The 16,839-nt window shown below is 50.5% G+C and overlaps 2 protein-coding genes and 1 long non-coding RNA gene across 4 annotated transcripts; 2 read left to right on the top strand and 1 right to left on the bottom strand.

Moving 5' to 3' along the window:
• The first annotated feature begins 2,791 nt into the window (after positions 1–2,791).
• LOC146219992 (fibroblast growth factor 10-like) lies at positions 2,792–10,247 on the top strand. The gene is made up of 3 exons (XM_084695336.1): positions 2,792–3,347; positions 9,601–9,704; positions 10,056–10,247. Exons 1-3 carry the CDS (start codon positions 2,792–2,794, stop codon positions 10,245–10,247), a joined length of 852 nt encoding a protein of 283 aa, XP_084551462.1.
• A 645-nt stretch (positions 10,248–10,892) lies between these two features.
• Positions 10,893–15,435, bottom strand: LOC146219991 (uncharacterized). The gene is made up of 3 exons (XR_014750984.1): positions 14,932–15,435; positions 12,235–12,312; positions 10,893–11,819 (listed from the first exon to the last, which is right to left on the bottom strand). It is a non-coding gene; the product is annotated as an uncharacterized LOC146219991 (long non-coding RNA).
• On the top strand, positions 13,851–16,791 carry asb6 (ankyrin repeat and SOCS box containing 6). 2 transcript variants are annotated; one of them, XM_084694383.1, is made up of 6 exons: positions 13,851–14,306; positions 14,444–14,616; positions 14,701–14,807; positions 14,946–15,054; positions 15,144–15,230; positions 15,646–16,791. In XM_084694383.1, the coding sequence occupies exons 1-6, from the start codon at positions 14,200–14,202 to the stop codon at positions 16,368–16,370; spliced, it is 1,308 nt and encodes a 435-aa protein (XP_084550509.1). In that variant the 5' UTR covers positions 13,851–14,199; the 3' UTR covers positions 16,371–16,791. The 2 variants fall into 2 exon arrangements, with proteins under 2 accessions (XP_084550509.1, XP_084550508.1); XM_084694382.1 differs by having other exon boundaries at positions 14,441–14,616.
• Positions 16,792–16,839: the final 48 nt, after the last annotated feature.

The following is a 16,839-nucleotide window of genomic DNA, read 5'->3' as shown; positions in this document are numbered from 1 at the left end:
ACAGCAGGAGAGATAGAGGAGGACAGAGGGCCATCTGCGTTAGAGGACAGCAGGAGAGATAGAGGAGGACAGAGGGCCATCTGCGTTAGAGGACAGCAGGAGAGATAGAGGAGGACAGAGGGCCATCTGCGTTAGAGGACAGCAGGAGAGATAGAGGAGGACAGAGGGCCATCTGCGTTAGAGGACAGCAGGAGAGATAGAGGAGGACAGAGGGCCATCTGCGTTAGAGGACAGCAGGAGAGATAGAGGAGGACAGAGGGCCATCTGCGTTAGAGGACAGAAACAGAAAGAGAGGGCTGAAATAAAAGAGGGACGAGAACTGAACTGTTCAGGCACTCCATGGGTCGACTCCCTCGATCGATGCCATCCGTTTGGCAGTGCCTCCCTTTCTCCCTGGTGTCCTGGGTTCACAGGACCACGGAGCTGAAGGAGCCTGCCTTGTAAGAGAGCCAGCTGATTGGCTGCTGTCCACTCGGACACCTTAGTCTCGCAGGTCTGGCCAGTGAAAGAAGATCTGCCCAGGTGCATTATCGCACCCTGTGGGAGAGAGACAGAGAGAGAGAGACAGAGAGAGAGAGAGAGAGACAGAGAGAGAGAGAGAGAGAGAGAGACAGACAGAGAGAGAGAGACAGAGAGAGAGAGAGAGAGAGAGAGAGAGAGAGAGAGAGAGAGAGACAGAGAGAGAGACAGAGAGAGAGAGACAGAGAGAGAGAGAGAGAGAGAGAGAGAGAGAGAGAGAGAGAGAGAGAGACAGAGAGAGAGACAGAGAGAGAGAGAGAGAGAGAGAGAGAGAGAGAGAGAGAGAGAGAGAGAGAGAGAGAGACAGAGAGACAGAGAGACAGAGAGACAGAGAGAGAGAGAGAGAGAGAGAGAGAGAGAGAGAGAGAGAGAGAGAGAGAGAGAGAGAGCAGTGTAGGACACATGCTGGAGGTGGCCATGCTTTCCAGATTAAATCAGACCCTCTAGTGGTAACTCTATAACCGGCTACCTGCTGAGGAGTCATGTGTCAGGCTGGTCACATCCTTCTGGGTTACAAGTGGGTCCATTTCAAATTATGTAACACCCCGGTACATCATCAGTCTATTGTCTATGGAGACAGATCATGCAGAGTCAGAGATTTCACAGAGTCGAGTGGAGTCAGAGTATGCAGGATTTACAGTCAGAACACTCTGAGTTTAGAGTCAGAGTTTTTGGAGTATAGAGTCAGAGAATGCAGGATTTAGAGTCAGAATACTAAGTTTAGAGTCAGAGTTTTTGGAGTATAGAGTCAGAGTTTTTGGAGTATAGAGTCAGAGAATGCAGGATTTAGAGTCAGAATACTAAGTTTAGAGTCAGAGTTTTTGGAGTATAGAGTCAGAGAATGCAGGATTTAGAGTCAGAATACTAAGTTTAGAGTCAGAGTTTTTGGAGTATAGAGTCAGAGAATGCAGGATTTAGAGTCAGAATACTAAGTTTAGAGTCAGAGTTTTTGGAGTATAGAGTCAGAGAATGCAGAGAGGAAAATCAAAGTATGCAGAGTGGAGGGTTCAGCAACATAACCCACGGCCCACCCCCACCCCCCTCAGACACACACGCGTGTGTGAGAGAAAGATAGTGGACTGTGTGAGGGAGGAGGGATCAAATAGAAAACACATAGCAACACTCACACGCTATCTCTCTCTGTTTCTCCCACACGCACACACACATGCACACACACACATGCACACACACACACACACATGCACACGCACACACACTTGCACAGCTTTGAAGGCAATCACTTTCAGTGATCGCTCCTCAGGTTAGATCAGTCCAGGGGATGGAGAGAGAGAGATAGAGGAAGAGAGAGATAGAGGAAGAGATAGAAAGAGGACGAGAGAAATGGAGGAAGAGAAAGAGAGAGAAAGAGAGAGAGAGAGAGAGAGAGAGAGAGAGAGGAAGGGAGGGAAAGAAAGGCTCTCCACTCAGCCCCTTGCCTCTGCTAGTTACCTCAGAGCTTGTGAAGGTGGAGTCACTGGAGAGAGGGAGGGAGGGAGGGTAGGAGTCACACACTCCCACACACTCATCTATGACCAGAGAGAGAGAGAGTTAGAGACAGGGAGAGAGAAAGAGAGGGTAGGACAGACACTCATCTATGACCAGAGAGAGAGAGAGAGAGAGAGAGAGAGAAGGTAGGAGGAGAACTTCATGAAGACGCAGATTGACCACTTTAACTCTGGGACCCGCTTGCTCTCGTTGTGTTTTCCTGCACATGTGCTGGGTTGCTGGTATCAATTAGATAGAGGACGTTTTCGCTTCTTATTTCAGACTTTTGGCCAGAGGAATTAAACACACTTCTCATCAAATGTTAGTGAACTTGAGATTGTTGGAATAATCAGCAAAGGATCCTGGAATAACAGAAGCACCAACCGAACACTGGAATCCTTTCACAAAGGACAACTGCATGAGTTGACAAAAAGAAAGGTAGCCTAACTTCCCTCTGGAATACACTCTGAGGCTCTGTTACGTTTTAACATTTATTTAATTAATTGTTTACCACACACTGTACCTAGCCTTGTCATTTCTTTCACCCATTTTGAGAGACTTCACGCTGCTAGTTAACTTTGAATACACGTCGACTCAACATTCAGAGGAAAAACTCCAACGTTTAGTTGGGTGGAAAAAGACCACCAGCGTGCTGAAGAGGCTCTGCCCCCCAGAGGGCTCCCCCCCTGGCCCCCACAGCCTCCAGGCCCCCCCAGCCCCCCGGCCCCCCCAGCAGCATGCCCCGAGGAGTGAGGCTACCCTACCGTCCTCCACACATCTCACTACCATGACCAGATGGTCTGCTGGAGAGGACCGTGCTGCCCCTGTCTCCACCTGCTCCAGCTGGGCTGGAAGGACGAGGGCTGCCCCTGTCTCCACCTGCTCCAGCTGGGCTGGAAGGACGAGGGCTGCCCCTGTCTCCACCTGCTCCAGGGCTGAGGCCAGGGCTGGTCCCTGCTCCAGGGGCCCCCCTCCCAGGCTTGGGGTGTCCCTCCCCAGCCTGGCGCTCTCTGTCCTGATGACTCTGCTACTCCTCTCCCAGTCCCTCCCCAGGGCGTGCTGCCTCCAGCCTGGCCGAGCCACGCTCAACATCTCTGAGGCTGCGGTCGAGAAGAGGGCCTTGGCCGGGGCCTGGGGGAGGGCTGGGGCCACCGGCAGCCTTCTGGGCAGGACTGGGGGCCCCTTGGGCAGGACTGGGGGGGCTCAAGGCAGGCATGTGCGCAGCTACAACCATCTGCAGGGAGACGTGAGGAGAAGGAAGCTGTTCTCATTCCAGAAGTTCTTCCTGAGGATCGACAAGAATGGAAGAGTCAACGGGACCAAGATGAAGGACGATCCCCTCAGTAAGTGAGAGACAGAGAGAGAGAGAGAGAGAGAGAGAGAGAGAGAGAGAGAGAGAGAGATAGAGAGAGAGAGAGAGAGAGAGAGAGAGAGAGAGAGAGAGAGAGAGAAAGAAAGAGAGAGAGATTGTGTTGCTTGTTTGTTCTGTGTGTTTCAGAGGTGCGTTAGTTAGCTGTGTTTCTGTGAGAGTTATGATGATAGACAGACAAACAGAGGCTCAACCTTTGAGATTCTGAACCCGGTTGCCTGGCGGGCTGAGTTTGACCATTCTGGCACTGAGCAGAGAATACTACTGCAATCTCCCAACAAATGAGGCTGAAACTGTGATAAAGTGCTCTCTTCCGAGCAAAGGAAGCGATCTCTATCTTTTTCCACACTGAGGAAAAAGGCTGTTCTATCACGCGTTGGGTGGGAACTTTTTCTGTGAACTTTACCCCCGGTTAAATCTTCTAACTTCTTTATCTTTCTCCATCTTTCTCACCCCTATATCAGCCTCTCTTTTTCAACCTCTCTCTCTCTCTCTCTCTCTCTCTCTCTCTCTTCCTCGTTATTTCTGTTCCTCGGTTTCTCTCTCTCTCTCTCCCTCTCTGTCTCAGTCATCTCCCCAGCATAAACACATTCAAGTCCTGTGTGTTGGTAGTTTAGATGGAACATTCCTGATTAGAGTCTTCTGTGTGTCAGTGACCAGACACCCTCCAGATATCTGTCCTGTCCAAACAGTCAGTGCTGTGTTACTGCTTCTTGCAAGGCTGAGTAGATTGGGGGCGGAGGGTGTGTGTGGGGGGCGGGGGGGGGGGACAGATTAGGCAGGCTGCTATCGTGACAGGGTTGTGGGGGGGACTGTTATCAGGCAGTATTCACAGCCCAGAATAAACACACCTGATAACAAGACCAGCAGAACAACTGTGGGGGGAAGAATGTGTCAATCACTCTGATGCTCCGAGACTCTCAGACCTTTCTCTGTCTCTCTGTCCATCTCTTCTTCTCTCTGTGTGTGTGTGTCTGCCTGTGTTTCTTTGTCTGTCTGTCTGTCTGTCTGTCTGTCTGTCTGTCTGTCTGTCTGTCTGTCTGTCTGTCTGTCTGTCTGTCTGTCTGTCTGTCTCCTGCTCCCAGAGGCTCTCTCTCCCTCTCTGTGTCTCTCTCTCTCTCTCTCTCTCTCTCTCTCTGTCTCTCTCTCTCTCTCTCTCTCTCTCTCTCTCTCTCTCTCTGTCTCTCTCTCTCTCTCTCTCTCTCTCTCTCTCTCTCTCTCTCTCTCTCTCTCTCTCTCTCTGTCTCTCTCTCTCTCTCTCTCTCTCTCTCTCTCTCTCTCTCTCTCTCTCTCTCTCTCTCTCTCTCTCTCTCTCTCTCTCTCTCTCTCTCTCTCTCTCTCTGTCTCTCTCTCTCTCTCTCTCTCTCTCTCTCTCTCTCTCTCTCTCTCTCTCTCTCTCTCTCTCTCTCTCTCTCTCTCTCTCTCTCTCTCTCTCTCTCTCTCTCTCTCTCTCTCTCTCTCTCTCTCTCTCTCTCTCTCTTTCCTCCTCTGTGTTTCTCTTCAGATCATGACCTTCCAGCCGCTCTGGCTAGACATTGTACAGCTGGGTTAGGGTTAGGGTTAGGTGTACATGTCCAATGTTGCCGTCAGTGTGGGTCATGTGCCTGTCTGAGAGTGGGTGCACTGCACTCATATGCCCCAATGCATATGTGTTCACGTAACAACCAGGGACACATGTGCTCACTTAACCTACCCCCCCGCCCCTCCCTCACATCCCCAAGAACACACACACACACACAAACACCCCCCCCCCCCCCCCCGTCCCACGTATATGGAACTCTTTAATGTGTCTCTTGGGAGTTCCAAACCACACATTCAATCAAAGTGACTTATGGGAAACGGTGTGGGAGTTTAAAAATGTTATTATCTGTGTTTGTTGTGTTAAGAGTGTGAGAAGAAGCCCTCTAATGGAATGACGGCTGCAAGGCTCTTCTCTATCTGCTGGAGGAGCTCTTCCCTGCTTCCTTCCTGGGTCCGCAGGATGTTAGCAAATCAGGGGAAGATATTAAAGACAGGCGCTCATTTATTTAGGGTTAGGCTAACGTGTGGTATCTCTGTCTCTCTGTGTCTCTCTCTCTGTTCCTCTGGTCTCTCTGGTCTTTCTTTGACCTCTGGTCTCTCTGGTCTCTCTTTGACATCTGGTCTCTCTGGTCTCTCTTTGACCTCTGGTCTCTCTGGTCTCTCTTTGACCTCTGGTCTCTCTGGTCTCTCTTTGACCTCTGTGTCTCTTGGGTCCCTCTGTCTGTGTCTCTTGGGTCCCTCTGTCTCTCTGTCTCTCTGTTCCTCTATGTCTCTGGTCTCTCTTTGACCTCTGGTCTCTCTGGTCCCTCTGGTCTCTCTTTGACCCCTGTGTCTCTTGGGTCTCTCTGCCTCTAGTCTCTGCTCTGTATAAAAGAACAGAACTCATGCTGCTGAAAGGTGAATATGTTTACCCGAGTCAGGTATGGCTCTAGCGCTAGGGTCAAGGGGAGGATGGGGGAGGGTTGAAGCAGGGGAGACGATGCTGTCGGAGGGGGGGCAGGACTGAAGGGCGGGGGCATAGGAGGGGGTCCTAGTTCATGAATGACATGGTTGAACGTCATTGTGGTCACATCAAAGCTGCTAGTCTTCAGTATCAATGGTGGTGCCGTCACAAAGGCCAGGCCCTGGGGGAGCAGGGGACACTGTGTGTGGATTATCTGGAGCCCTATCAGGTTCACAGGGAAACCGATCCTCCAGAGGCCCTGCCCCTGGGGGCCAGACATGGGCTCTGGGGCTGGACTCTTTGTCGGGCCTCCACCGGCCCTGGAAACGACTCGACATGATGGCAGCACGGCTGCTAAAACCCACAAACTACCCCCAAACAAGTTCCTGCTCCCTGAGACATACCACTGTCTGTAGACAGGAGGGTTCCTTTTGTTTTACTGACCCATGTGTGTTTCAGAGGAGTGACTGAGACGAGGGCACAGCATGTTTATATGCACTACCTCCCATTTCTCCCCAGCACCATAGCGGACACGCTAACAAGCTGCGAGAGAGAGAAAGAGAGAGAGAGAGAGAGAGAGATAAGGAGAGAGAGATAAGGAGAGAGAAAGATTGAGAAGGCGAGGGAAAGATAACGAGTGAGAGAGAGATCGAAGAGAAGGAAAGAGAAACAGGAAGAGGAAGAGGAAGGGAGAGAGAAAGAGATTGATTGCAAAGCTTTATTGGAGTTCCTCTGGCCACCTTAGGTCAGTCCATACGTGAGTGTGCTGGGGAACATGGCTGGCTTTAGGACCGCTGGGTGATTACCTGCGGGTTCGATGATGTGAATGTGAGCCTGTCAAGAGATCATTAGACTGCTATGAGCGAGACGCCACCAAACCATGTGTGCACAGACGCCTCCTGACTAAAGGGTTGACATGGTTGAAGTGTGTGTGTGTGTGTGTGCGCACACCTTTTCAAAGTGCCCCCCCCCGGAGTTCAGGAATCCACAACTCGGGTCTAACCAGAGCCCCGAGGAGGAGAGGAGGGGAGATGAAAAGTTTGAACTCTGTTTAGAGCGGTCCTCTTCAAATGCTGTCACTGTACAAACCAGGACATCTTCACATATCAACACGATGTCAACGGAATCAAATGAAAGTATCGTGTCTGTTTAGAATGTCTCCCTTGACGCACTGTTTTTTTTTTTCCTTCTCCAGACTGTAAACTCTCAGTTCGTTACCAAGAATAACAACACAAGCTGGAAAACACACCCTGATTCTGGCAAAACTCTGTGGAAAATCCACCTTTAATTCGCACTGGCAATGCGCGCCTCCATTCCGGCCCAATGCACCATTTACCGTAGTAACACCCAGCAGAGCGTATCAAATAAGCCACACATAGCGAAAAAATGAAGCAAGCAGGACAAAAACCAACAACATCTGCTTCCATGAATAAGCAGCTGAACTCAGGGGTTGACCCCGCGCCATACTGTAATGATTGTGGCGTGTCCCAGTTACCCCACCAACAAACACACAGGTGTCCTCATAACTGTTAGGTGTGGTAATGGGCTTTAACCACGTACATATAATGAGGCTTTATAGGCTATCTATTGTTTTTGGGGGTCATTTGTGTTGGCGTTCTCCTCATACTCACACCCTCCGAGTGTGAAGTGGGATTTAGGACTCTGTGCTTGGTGTGAATGAATCTTTAGATTGCAGTTTGGTGTTGTGCACATCTGTCCTTTGTGTGGTTACCTGCATGTACCTGTAGAAGTGTGTGTCTGTGTGTGTGTCCAGAGTTCATACAACCTGTCTAGCCCCTGCCTCCGGTGCGTGTCTTTGATCACTGATTACTACAGCTTTTCTAATCCCACCTTTCTCCTCCCTCCCCCTTCCCTCTCCCCCTCCCTCCCCCGATCCCTCCCTCCCTCCACCCCCAGTCTCTCTGTCATGGCTCCTCTGTCCTCCTCTGTTCTCTCTCCTTTCATCCCCAGCATGTTTACAGAGCAGTCAGAGACGGCCCTAGATACTCTTACAGCCTCTCCCATCCCCTGACACCTGATCCCTTACAGAAGCAGCTCTCAGATCTTCCATGGCCGCCGTGCTAGACCCCCGGCAGCACCCCGTCTGTGGGGGAGGCCCTCCACCCTGAGGTGGCCTCGCTGGAACGCCGCACACTTCTCCAGCGCGGAGAGGGAGCCCCAAGCCCTGGCCCTCTGGGACACCTGCAGTCCTCCTATCTCCACTCGGAGAATCTCCTTGATTGACCGAAGTTCGGGGGAGAAAAGGGGGTGACTGAATGAACTTCAGGGGAGAAAAGGGGGTGACTGAATGAACTTCAGGGGAGAAAAGGGGGTGACTGAATGAACTTCAGCAGAAACTCGGTTGATGGTGGGGCAGGCAGGCACACAAACAATCATCAGAGGAGAGCGGTGGAAGTCTGATCAAAGCCTATCATCTCTCTCTGGAGTTCACACCCCCAAGCTGCAGACTGTGTGTGAGTGTGTGTGTGTGTGTGCGCTTGTGTGTGTGCGGTTGTGTGGTTATCAGGATAGAATAACGACACCACACAGGAAGTGAGGAAAGGAAGTTGGTGAGGGAGGTATATATCAAACATTCCATGGGAACCAGAGAGGGTTCACACACACACACACATGTGCACACACACAACAGACGAGATAAGTAGGGTTTCTGGTCAAAGGACACCGTAGGAAGTTATATCTCTCTGACCCCAGATCCCAGAGAAACACAAATAATCCTATCTGTCTGTTAGAGCAGCATGCCTCCGTTTCAGGGGATAAATTAGCCCCTCTCTAATAGCTTCAGGCTGAGTAAGAGATTTGCATTGGGAACCGGTAACCTGCAAACCCTACAGAAATAGACAACGACTCAAGAATCCCTCCCTCCAGGGAAGCGCCTCAACTCCTGTCCAGCTAAGATCTGCTACACAGGTGTTGGCTTAAGCCATTTTCTCTCTGTTGTCTTTTGCTACAAGCACCAGGGGGGCCATATATCAGAGCAGTGGTAAGACAAATGTGTTTTCATCCCACATACAGCGTGGTATACATCATGGCTAAAGCTAAACTCATTGCCATCAGTGCTGTCGACGTGCAATGTGACCTCCAGCATCACTGACCCACAAGGGACTTGTTCTGCCTCTGTGTCTAGAGACTGAGACCATGTGTGGACTGGAGATCATTCCCCCTGCTTTTCGCCTCCCTGGCTTAGTGACTGGGACAGAGCCTTCTGGTCCTCCGGGCTGGTATGTCCTGGTTCCCCAGGCCTTCTGGCTTGCTGACCCTGGCTCTCCTCGCTGAGACAGGATGGTCTGTGTCGTTGACTTTTCCTTCCTCTTATCTGCAGCGGCTGCAGATCAAGAGGAGACTTTTAGGGGCCTGATGGTGTCGAGGTCTGGTCCACAAGTGACCCACACGACCCCTGCCCCCTCCTGCTCGACATCCCCAGGAAACACTCATTAGCCAATCACAGGGTTGTCAATCTCTTGTATCTATTGTTATCGCAGTTATCATTACCCATTACAATCACAGGGTTGTCAATCTCTTGTATCTATTGTTATCGCGGTTATCATTACCCATTACAATCGCAGTGTTGTCAATCTCCTGTGCCCATTGTAATCACGGTTATCACTAACCGTGACATTTTTTCCCCTGTTCTCCTTGACCAAACAAACACAACCCTGGTAGTGGACCAGCCCTGGCCACAGTTATAAAAGCTATGACTGTTGCAGCAGACGGATGTTTACCAGTCTTGTTCTGTGTGTTTCAGGTGTCCTGGAGATCACATCAGTGGATGTAGGGGTGGTGGCCATCAAAGGGCTGAGCAGCAACTACTATCTGGCCATCAGCAGGAAAGGAGAGCTGTATGCAGCGGTTAGTATCCGGGTCAAGGGTCAACCGACAGGCCCCAGAGTTAGAGATAGGGCTGGATTCTTCTGTCTTTGAAGGAGGTCTTATCTGTTTGTGAGTGACTGGCTTTACTGGCGAGCTGATCGAGGGGACAGACAGGAGTACAGGATAGTGAAAGCTAGGGTCAGGAAGTCGTCGTGCAGAAAGCACATCAGAACAAATGGTCCTTTAATCATCTTCAATCTGTGCCAAGTTAAGATATGTTTAGGCGTCTTTTCAGAGTGGATGGATGATAGCCGAATGAACACCTAAACTTCTGATGCTCCACTGAACCGACAGTGTGTGGCTCTAAACTGGCTGTGTTTGTCCTCCCAGAGGGAGTTTGGCCTCGACTGCACCCTGAAGGAACGCATCGAGGAAAACGGGTACAACACGTACGCCTCCGCGGAGTGGCGGAACAAGAAGAGGCAGATGTTTGTGGGCCTGAACGTCAACGGGAGACCGCTAAGGGGGAGAAAGACACGGCGCAGGAACACGGCTACACACTTCCTGCCCATCATGGTGTGACGGACTGGGGGGCGTTGGGCCTGGGGGACGGAGCAGGGGATGGGGGTGTGTGGGGGGGCAGGGGGGGGGGGGTGATGGAGAAGGACTGAGGAGGGAGTGGGTGAGGGAGTGGCGGATGAAGAGACTTTGTAAGGAGTTGGGAGGAGGGTGGGTGTGGGGGAGGGGGAGGGTGGGGGACAGCTGGGCAGGGGGAGGGAGTGGGGGAGAGTGGGGGAGGGAGTGGGTGTGGGGACAGACTGACTGAGGGAGTGGAGGAGAGAAGGTCTGGTGGGTTTAGGGGGAGAGAGGGACAGGGGGGAGACCTGAAAAGGCTCATTATATATTCACTGGACCCAGAGCTTATCTATGTTGATAAACTGTACAAAAAAAGACATTCTTTTCTGGCAACGTTTCCCGGCTCTTCTCTATGGAATCAGGCACTGGCACTGCGCAAGGGAAGGGCTCTCTGCTTCTGACTTTGGTTGTCATCATTTAGTTTTGCTTTGTGTGTGTGTGGGGGGGGGGGGTGTACCTGTGTTTATGTGGCACGGGGTCATCTAATTCCTTTGCCTATGCCAAATAAAGTTTGACTGGTACGCAGGAAGAGGTTTTAAGATAATGGTCCAAGGAGATGAACTGTGGTGTTGTCAGCTAGAAAGACCTGGGGTTGCTAGCTATGGGGGTATAGAAACTGTTTTACGCTGTTATTTATAGTTCAATATCTCCTTGGAGAGAACCTGATACAAGCTCTGAAGTTGAGAGGCGTGTTAGATAGTAGATCATATGCAGAGAATACTTCGGTAATCACCACAACAGTAAAAACAATAGTGATTACAATTACAAGTTTCATACTTAACCACTGCGTTTTGACTGTATTAAAATTAATTATTTATTGTATGTACTATTTAACAGGAGTCTTACAAGGGAAATATATTTCTTAACATTCTTGACTTTTTATAGGAATTCTCTGTGAAAATAAAGCACACCACTTTCCTCCTCTGTACCCTTGTGTGCTTCCTTCCTTGACTTCACTGAGGCGGTTGTGATGTGAGGGGAGGTAAGCTGTCAAAATGATTGGAAGACTAAATTAAAGAGGGCAGGGAGACAGTATGATAGATATGATAGGAAGGCTGGATGAAGGGGAGTAGGAAGACAGTTTGAAAGGTAGACAGGAAGTCAAGATGCTGCCTCGGTCTAAGAAGTGGGCGTGAACACAAGGCACCAATTACTGCTCACCAGATAGTGCATGTGGCAACCATTGCACTAATGATTAGAGTTCCCAAACAAACTGGAAACATACAGGCCCACCACATCAAAAATGGGAGGGAGGCGACTGCCCCTGATACGGATCTGAGATGCTGACATCATTTCCTCCTCTCACCCTATTACCGTGTAGCCGGCACATTCCAGCGAGTCGGGAGGTTGTGAGGATGAGAGGAAAAGGTAGAGCACACGCTGAACACACATGGAGGAAGGGGGGGAGACGCAGGACCCAGCTGTGTAGAATGGATCTCTCTCTCTCTCTCTCGCTCTCTCTCGCTCTCTCTCTCTCTCTCTCTCTCTCGGCTGCCTCCAGGACTCACACTGCATGGCCTGTAGGGACACAGAAACAGACACAGAGAGAGGGGGAGAGAGAGAGAGATACAGGAAGAGAGAGAGAGAGGGGAGGGGAGAGAGTGACAGAGACAGAGAGAGAGGGGGAGAGAGAGAGAGAGAGAGAGAGAGAGAGAGAGAGAGAGAGAGAGAGAGAGAGAGAGAGAGAGAGAGAGAGAGAGATATCAGTGATGTGACCTGTGTCTGTCTGGCCACCCACTTCCTCCAGTAATTATCCACAAATGTACTAATCAATGCCAGCTGTTCTAATCCAGATCAAAGGACATTAACGCTACACATTTGAGGCTCATCACCTCCCTAATCTTTACGTTATCCCTCCCTCCAATATCTGGGCATGAAAAACAAAGTGAAGTGGACATGAGGTTGAGTAGAAAACAGGAAGTTAAAGAAGTACTGGTGCAGGGGCTCTGTCTGGTCACATGTTCATTCCTTCATTCCTGGAGGTCAACTGAAATCGCCACACTTCTTGACCCTAGAGAGGAGGGGGAGAGGGACAGGGGGAGATTACCACTAGGTTTACCAGTCCGGTATTTGGTTTGTGTAATAAATGCTCATATTGGTTCCTGAGTGAATCACCACAGCGAATTATGAATACTGTGGAATTTGGTAATGTATTATTACATTGTGGGACTGTGCCTTGGGCAACTGGTGGGATTTGCTTGGTAGAACACTTTAGCCTGGCTAGATGCAACCTATCATTGACTTTCTCCTCACTTGTCCTTAAACCTTCTCTGGAATAATTAAAGTGTGACTAAACAAAAAAATAAAAGTGAAATGTTGTGGCTGAGGGATTTTCATTCGTATTCATTTTGAAGCTTCACAAACATTAGAAATTATTTTCAATTTTTAGCCACGTATAAGCAACAACCTTAGGTTGAATATCCATTTTGGAGTGTAGTTGCCCTTTAAGTTACGTGACGCAAACTTACATGCTCATCAACTCACCAACACAAGGTCACACCACAGGGGAAATACTTGAAGTGGCTACGTAACAAATATCTGTCACCTATTGCATTAGCGAATAAATCTAATAGTTCAAAGGCATAGTGGTGTTACTTTAACTTTAGTGTTTACACCGTTAACATTTATTCTCCCAAAGGTGCCAGAAGGTCCTGTCATCTCCTATCCTGCGTAGTCCCAGGGCTGGACGTTTGAACTCCCTCCAAAACAATCATTTGAAAAAGGAAGGGGAGTGTGTGTGTGTGTGTGTGTGTGTGGGGGGGGGGGGGGCAGCAATAACAGAAAATAAGGGCAGCAATCTTTTATCAAAGTGGGTCTCCACATTTCTGGAATGGGAATGCTCTTTCACATAATGTGATCCAGCTTTGGGGAAACAAGTGGAAAATGACTGCGGGCGAAACAACTAATGAAGGTCTGGTGGTACACACATGTTTGCTGCAGCTACCGAGAGAAGGGGGGGGGGGGGGGGTGGCACGATGGAATGAAGGGGTGGAGTGGGGAATTACAAAGAGGCAAGAGGCAAGAGGCTTCTCACTGTGTGCTGTGATGTGTGTGTGTCCATGTGTTGCTATAGTGAAAAGATCTGGAGACGTAGAGCCTGTGTGTTTCTATATGAGATAGATCGATAGTTAACTTAACCACCCCGCTCTTTCTCTACCCTTACATGGTTCCCCATTTTGGATTGGTTTGGAATTCCACAAATTTCAGCAACAATTATTCTATGAAAATTTGACCCAGTTTCCAGTACAGGAGATTGAGTGTGTTATATTTTGGCTGGAGTTAAATAAATCACCCGAACGAGCCGGGTGGTTAAACGGAAATGCAATACCATCAAGATCCATAATAGCATCGGGGATCGGGGCTTCTGCTTCTGCACGGATAGGTCGTTCCGAAAAGAAAAAATAAATACAACTAAAACTAAAGAAAGAGGCCTGGACCCACCACCTAATTGTCCACAAAAAAAACGAAATAGTCCAATACATTTGTTCAGAAATTGCAATTAAAAATGATAAACTGCAATATATTTTCAGACCTTTATTTTGAAAGGCCGGACTCGCTACCGGAAGAGAGTTTTGTGACGCTAGGCTCTCACGGAAAAGGCAAAACATGTGGAATTGACTGTTCATAGATTGTGTTTTTTTATTAAGTAAAACAAAACGCATGCAAACACGCTTTTCTCAATAAGGATCTAACTACTCAGGTCGTCGATATCAATCAAAATAATACCTAACTTGACTTAGGTAGTGCGGCCAACCTTCGCTAACTAACGGTGCCCAACAGTCTTGACAGTAGTCTGACAATTCCAGATAAGTATTATCTCCGGAGCATAGCGAACTGGGCGCTGTCTTGACTTTTCTGTGCGGCAAGAGAGGGCTGTGCGTTACTCGGGACCTGCAGCATGCCTTTTCTCCATGGCTTTCGAAGGATCATTTATGAGTACCAGCCACTGGTGGACGCTGTGCTGTGTGTTGTGGGGTTGGAGGAAGGGGCCAGCTCTGTAGAGAGGTGCTTGTAATGATGGTGTTTTCCTGTGACACACGTAGCTATAACTGTATGTAAGGTGACTTGAGGTTGTTGTTAGAACATCCATTGTGTCTCTTCAATAACATCCCGTTTCCCTCTCCCCTGACTCCCATTAGTAGCCCAGAAAACGAGGACCGCCTGTGTGACTCGCTAGCGGTGCTTTTGGAGAAGGAGTCTCAGTCGGCGGTGTTTGAGGAGGGCATCAGCTATGCTCTGTTCAAGGTATCGGAGAGAGGACTTGCTTGTGCCGCAGAAGTCTTGCTGCGCTACGGGGCCGACCTCAACTTTGAAGGTAACAACAACGGACGGTTGCCCGTTCGGAATTTGACAGTGATCACGTGAGGTCGCGCTCAACTAACACAATGCTCACGCGCAGACCCCGTGTCCTACTACACGCCGTTGCACATCGCCGTGTTGAGAAACAGACCAAACATGGTGAGGATGCTGGTGCAACACGGGGCTGACGTTGACAAGAGAGATCGCGTAAGTTTAGCACATACAACTCTCAGCACCTGAAAACCTATGCCCATCACGAGAAGCACCAAAAGCCCTCCAGAAAATACATATTGCGTCATCATCCCCTATTCAAGGCCTGTCTCATACTTACCGTGTGTCATACAGATTCACGAGAGCAGTCCTCTGGATCTGGCCAGTGAGGAGCTGGAGAGACTGGCCTGTATGCACATGCTGCTGGACATGGGAGCAGATGTGAATGCCCGGGACAGGAATGGTGAGTCCAGATCATCGACCTACTCGTCTTAAGTAAGAAGGACAAACAGCGTTTTGTAGCCGGATCTTTCCTTCTTCCTGTTCTGAAAGGGAAGACGGCTCTGCTCCACGCCCTGGCCAGCAGTGACGGACTCACCGTCCGTAACGTCGACAACATACAGCTCCTGCTCCAGAAAGGTGCGTTTTGGAATCGCCTAGCTGTGTTTTCACAAAATGCAACGGTGTATTCTGCTGCCTGTAGTGTTGGGACAATCGACCGACCTAACTAACGGTGTAAACAACAACATCCAACACCCCTTAGTAGGGTAGTGCCTTGCCCAAGGACACAACGTTATTTTGCACGGCCGGAAATCGAACTGGCAACCTTCAGATTACTAGCCCGATTCCCTAACCGCTCAGCCACCTGACTCCTCCCTCCCCTCCCTCCCTCCCTCCCTCCCCTCCCTCCCTCCCTCCCTCCCTCCCTCCCTCCCTCCCTCCCTCCCTCCCTCCCTCCCTCCCTCCCTCCCTCCCTCCCTCCCTCCCTCCCTCCCTCCCTCCCTCCCTCCCTCCCTCCCTCCCTCCCTCCCTCCCTCCCTCCCTCCCTCCCCAGGTGCTGACGTGCACGCCACCACCCTGGATGGGGAGACAGCCCTGTCCTCCTTGGTGTTCCTGGTGAAGGAGGCCCTGGACGCCGGCCCGGAGGACACAGCCGAGATTGGCCGCTTCTGCCTGAGGGCCTCCAGGCTGCTGCTGTCCCACGGAGCCGACCCCAGCTGCTGCCTGGGCGGGGACGAGGACGGAGGAGAGCCCTCCCTGACCCAGACCAGCCTGGAGCACTTTGACCTGCTCTTCCCCCTGGCGGTTCTGCTGCTCCAGAGCGGCGCGTCCTTCCACTGCCCTCGCCACGGCGCCCCCTGCTGGACGGGCTACAGCCTGGTCCTCCGGAGGCTCCACGCCTCTCTGGGGGGCTGCTCGGAGGCAGGCCAGGAAGCGGAGCTCCTGGAGCAGGCGGAGGTCTTGCTGGAGCTGGCCCGGGCGTCCTCCCCCAGACTGGTCCTCCCTGCCTGCCTGGAGCTTCCAGAGCCGGGGCAGGACCCCCACGCTGACAGCCTGCTGGACCTCCATGGGCGGGTGATGGAGCTGCAGGGCAGTCCTGCTCCCCTACGCAACCTCTGCAGAGGCTATATCAGGGGACGCCTACAGCCCAGGGACCTGGAGGAGAGGGTCGGGGCTTTGCCCCTGCCTGACAGGATGAAGGACTTCCTGCTTCCTAAACCCCCCCTCTGCTCCAGGTCTGGGTGGGACTGCTTCAAGCCCCACAGTGCCCTGCGGTGATAAAAACATCCTTGTGTTTAGACAAGCTGTATTAGCATCCGTTGTGCTAGCATTTGTCTGTCTACTAGCCTCTGGGCAGGGAAGGGAAGCTAATTGTGAGGCTGTTATCAGCAATGCTGTGGTTCTTCTTCTAGAAACATCAGTTGTTGCCATTGAGGCCTTTTATTTCTTAGATTTGAAAGTGCAATTGTGTGTTTGGTCTTCGCCAAAAGGTGTGTATATGTTTGCCTTTATGTACAAGATTGTATCCCAGTGTAAACTGCCATAAATTATTTTCAGTGACATTATCGAAAGTATCAATTCAATAAGATGCAATCTGCAGGTGTCAAGTAATCTAAAATCATGAATCTGAAGTATTTAAATTATTGTCACTAGAGGGCAGTGTTTCTCTGGTATTAAACACATCTGATCCAACTTCCAACCAACCTCACAGTCCTCATCATCCCCTGTTCCACTCAGCAATAGCAGC

Source organism: Hypomesus nipponensis, chromosome 28 (assembly GCF_054491055.1).
Source record: "Hypomesus nipponensis isolate SF chromosome 28, ASM5449105v1, whole genome shotgun sequence".
In the NCBI taxonomy this organism is placed as follows: Eukaryota; Metazoa; Chordata; class Actinopteri; order Osmeriformes; family Osmeridae; genus Hypomesus; species Hypomesus nipponensis.
This window is presented reverse-complemented; position numbering and strand designations above follow the sequence as displayed.

Bases quoted from the DNA above. Each gene is read 5' to 3' on its own strand.
- LOC146219992 (XM_084695336.1), top strand. From the start codon at position 2,792: ATGACCAGATGGTCTGCTGGAGAGGACCGTGCTGCCCCTGTCTCCACC. The intron at 3,348-9,600 runs GTAAGTGAGAGA...TGTGTGTTTCAG, and splicing joins GATGAAGGACGATCCCCTCA to GTGTCCTGGAGATCACATCA. The intron at 9,705-10,055 runs GTTAGTATCCGG...TTGTCCTCCCAG, and splicing joins AAGGAGAGCTGTATGCAGCG to AGGGAGTTTGGCCTCGACTG.
- asb6 (XM_084694382.1), top strand. From the start codon at position 14,200: ATGCCTTTTCTCCATGGCTTTCGAAGGATCATTTATGAGTACCAGCCA. The intron at 14,307-14,440 runs GTGCTTGTAATG...GACTCCCATTAG, and splicing joins GGGGCCAGCTCTGTAGAGAG to TAGCCCAGAAAACGAGGACC. The intron at 15,231-15,645 runs GTGCGTTTTGGA...CTCCCTCCCCAG, and splicing joins ACAGCTCCTGCTCCAGAAAG to GTGCTGACGTGCACGCCACC.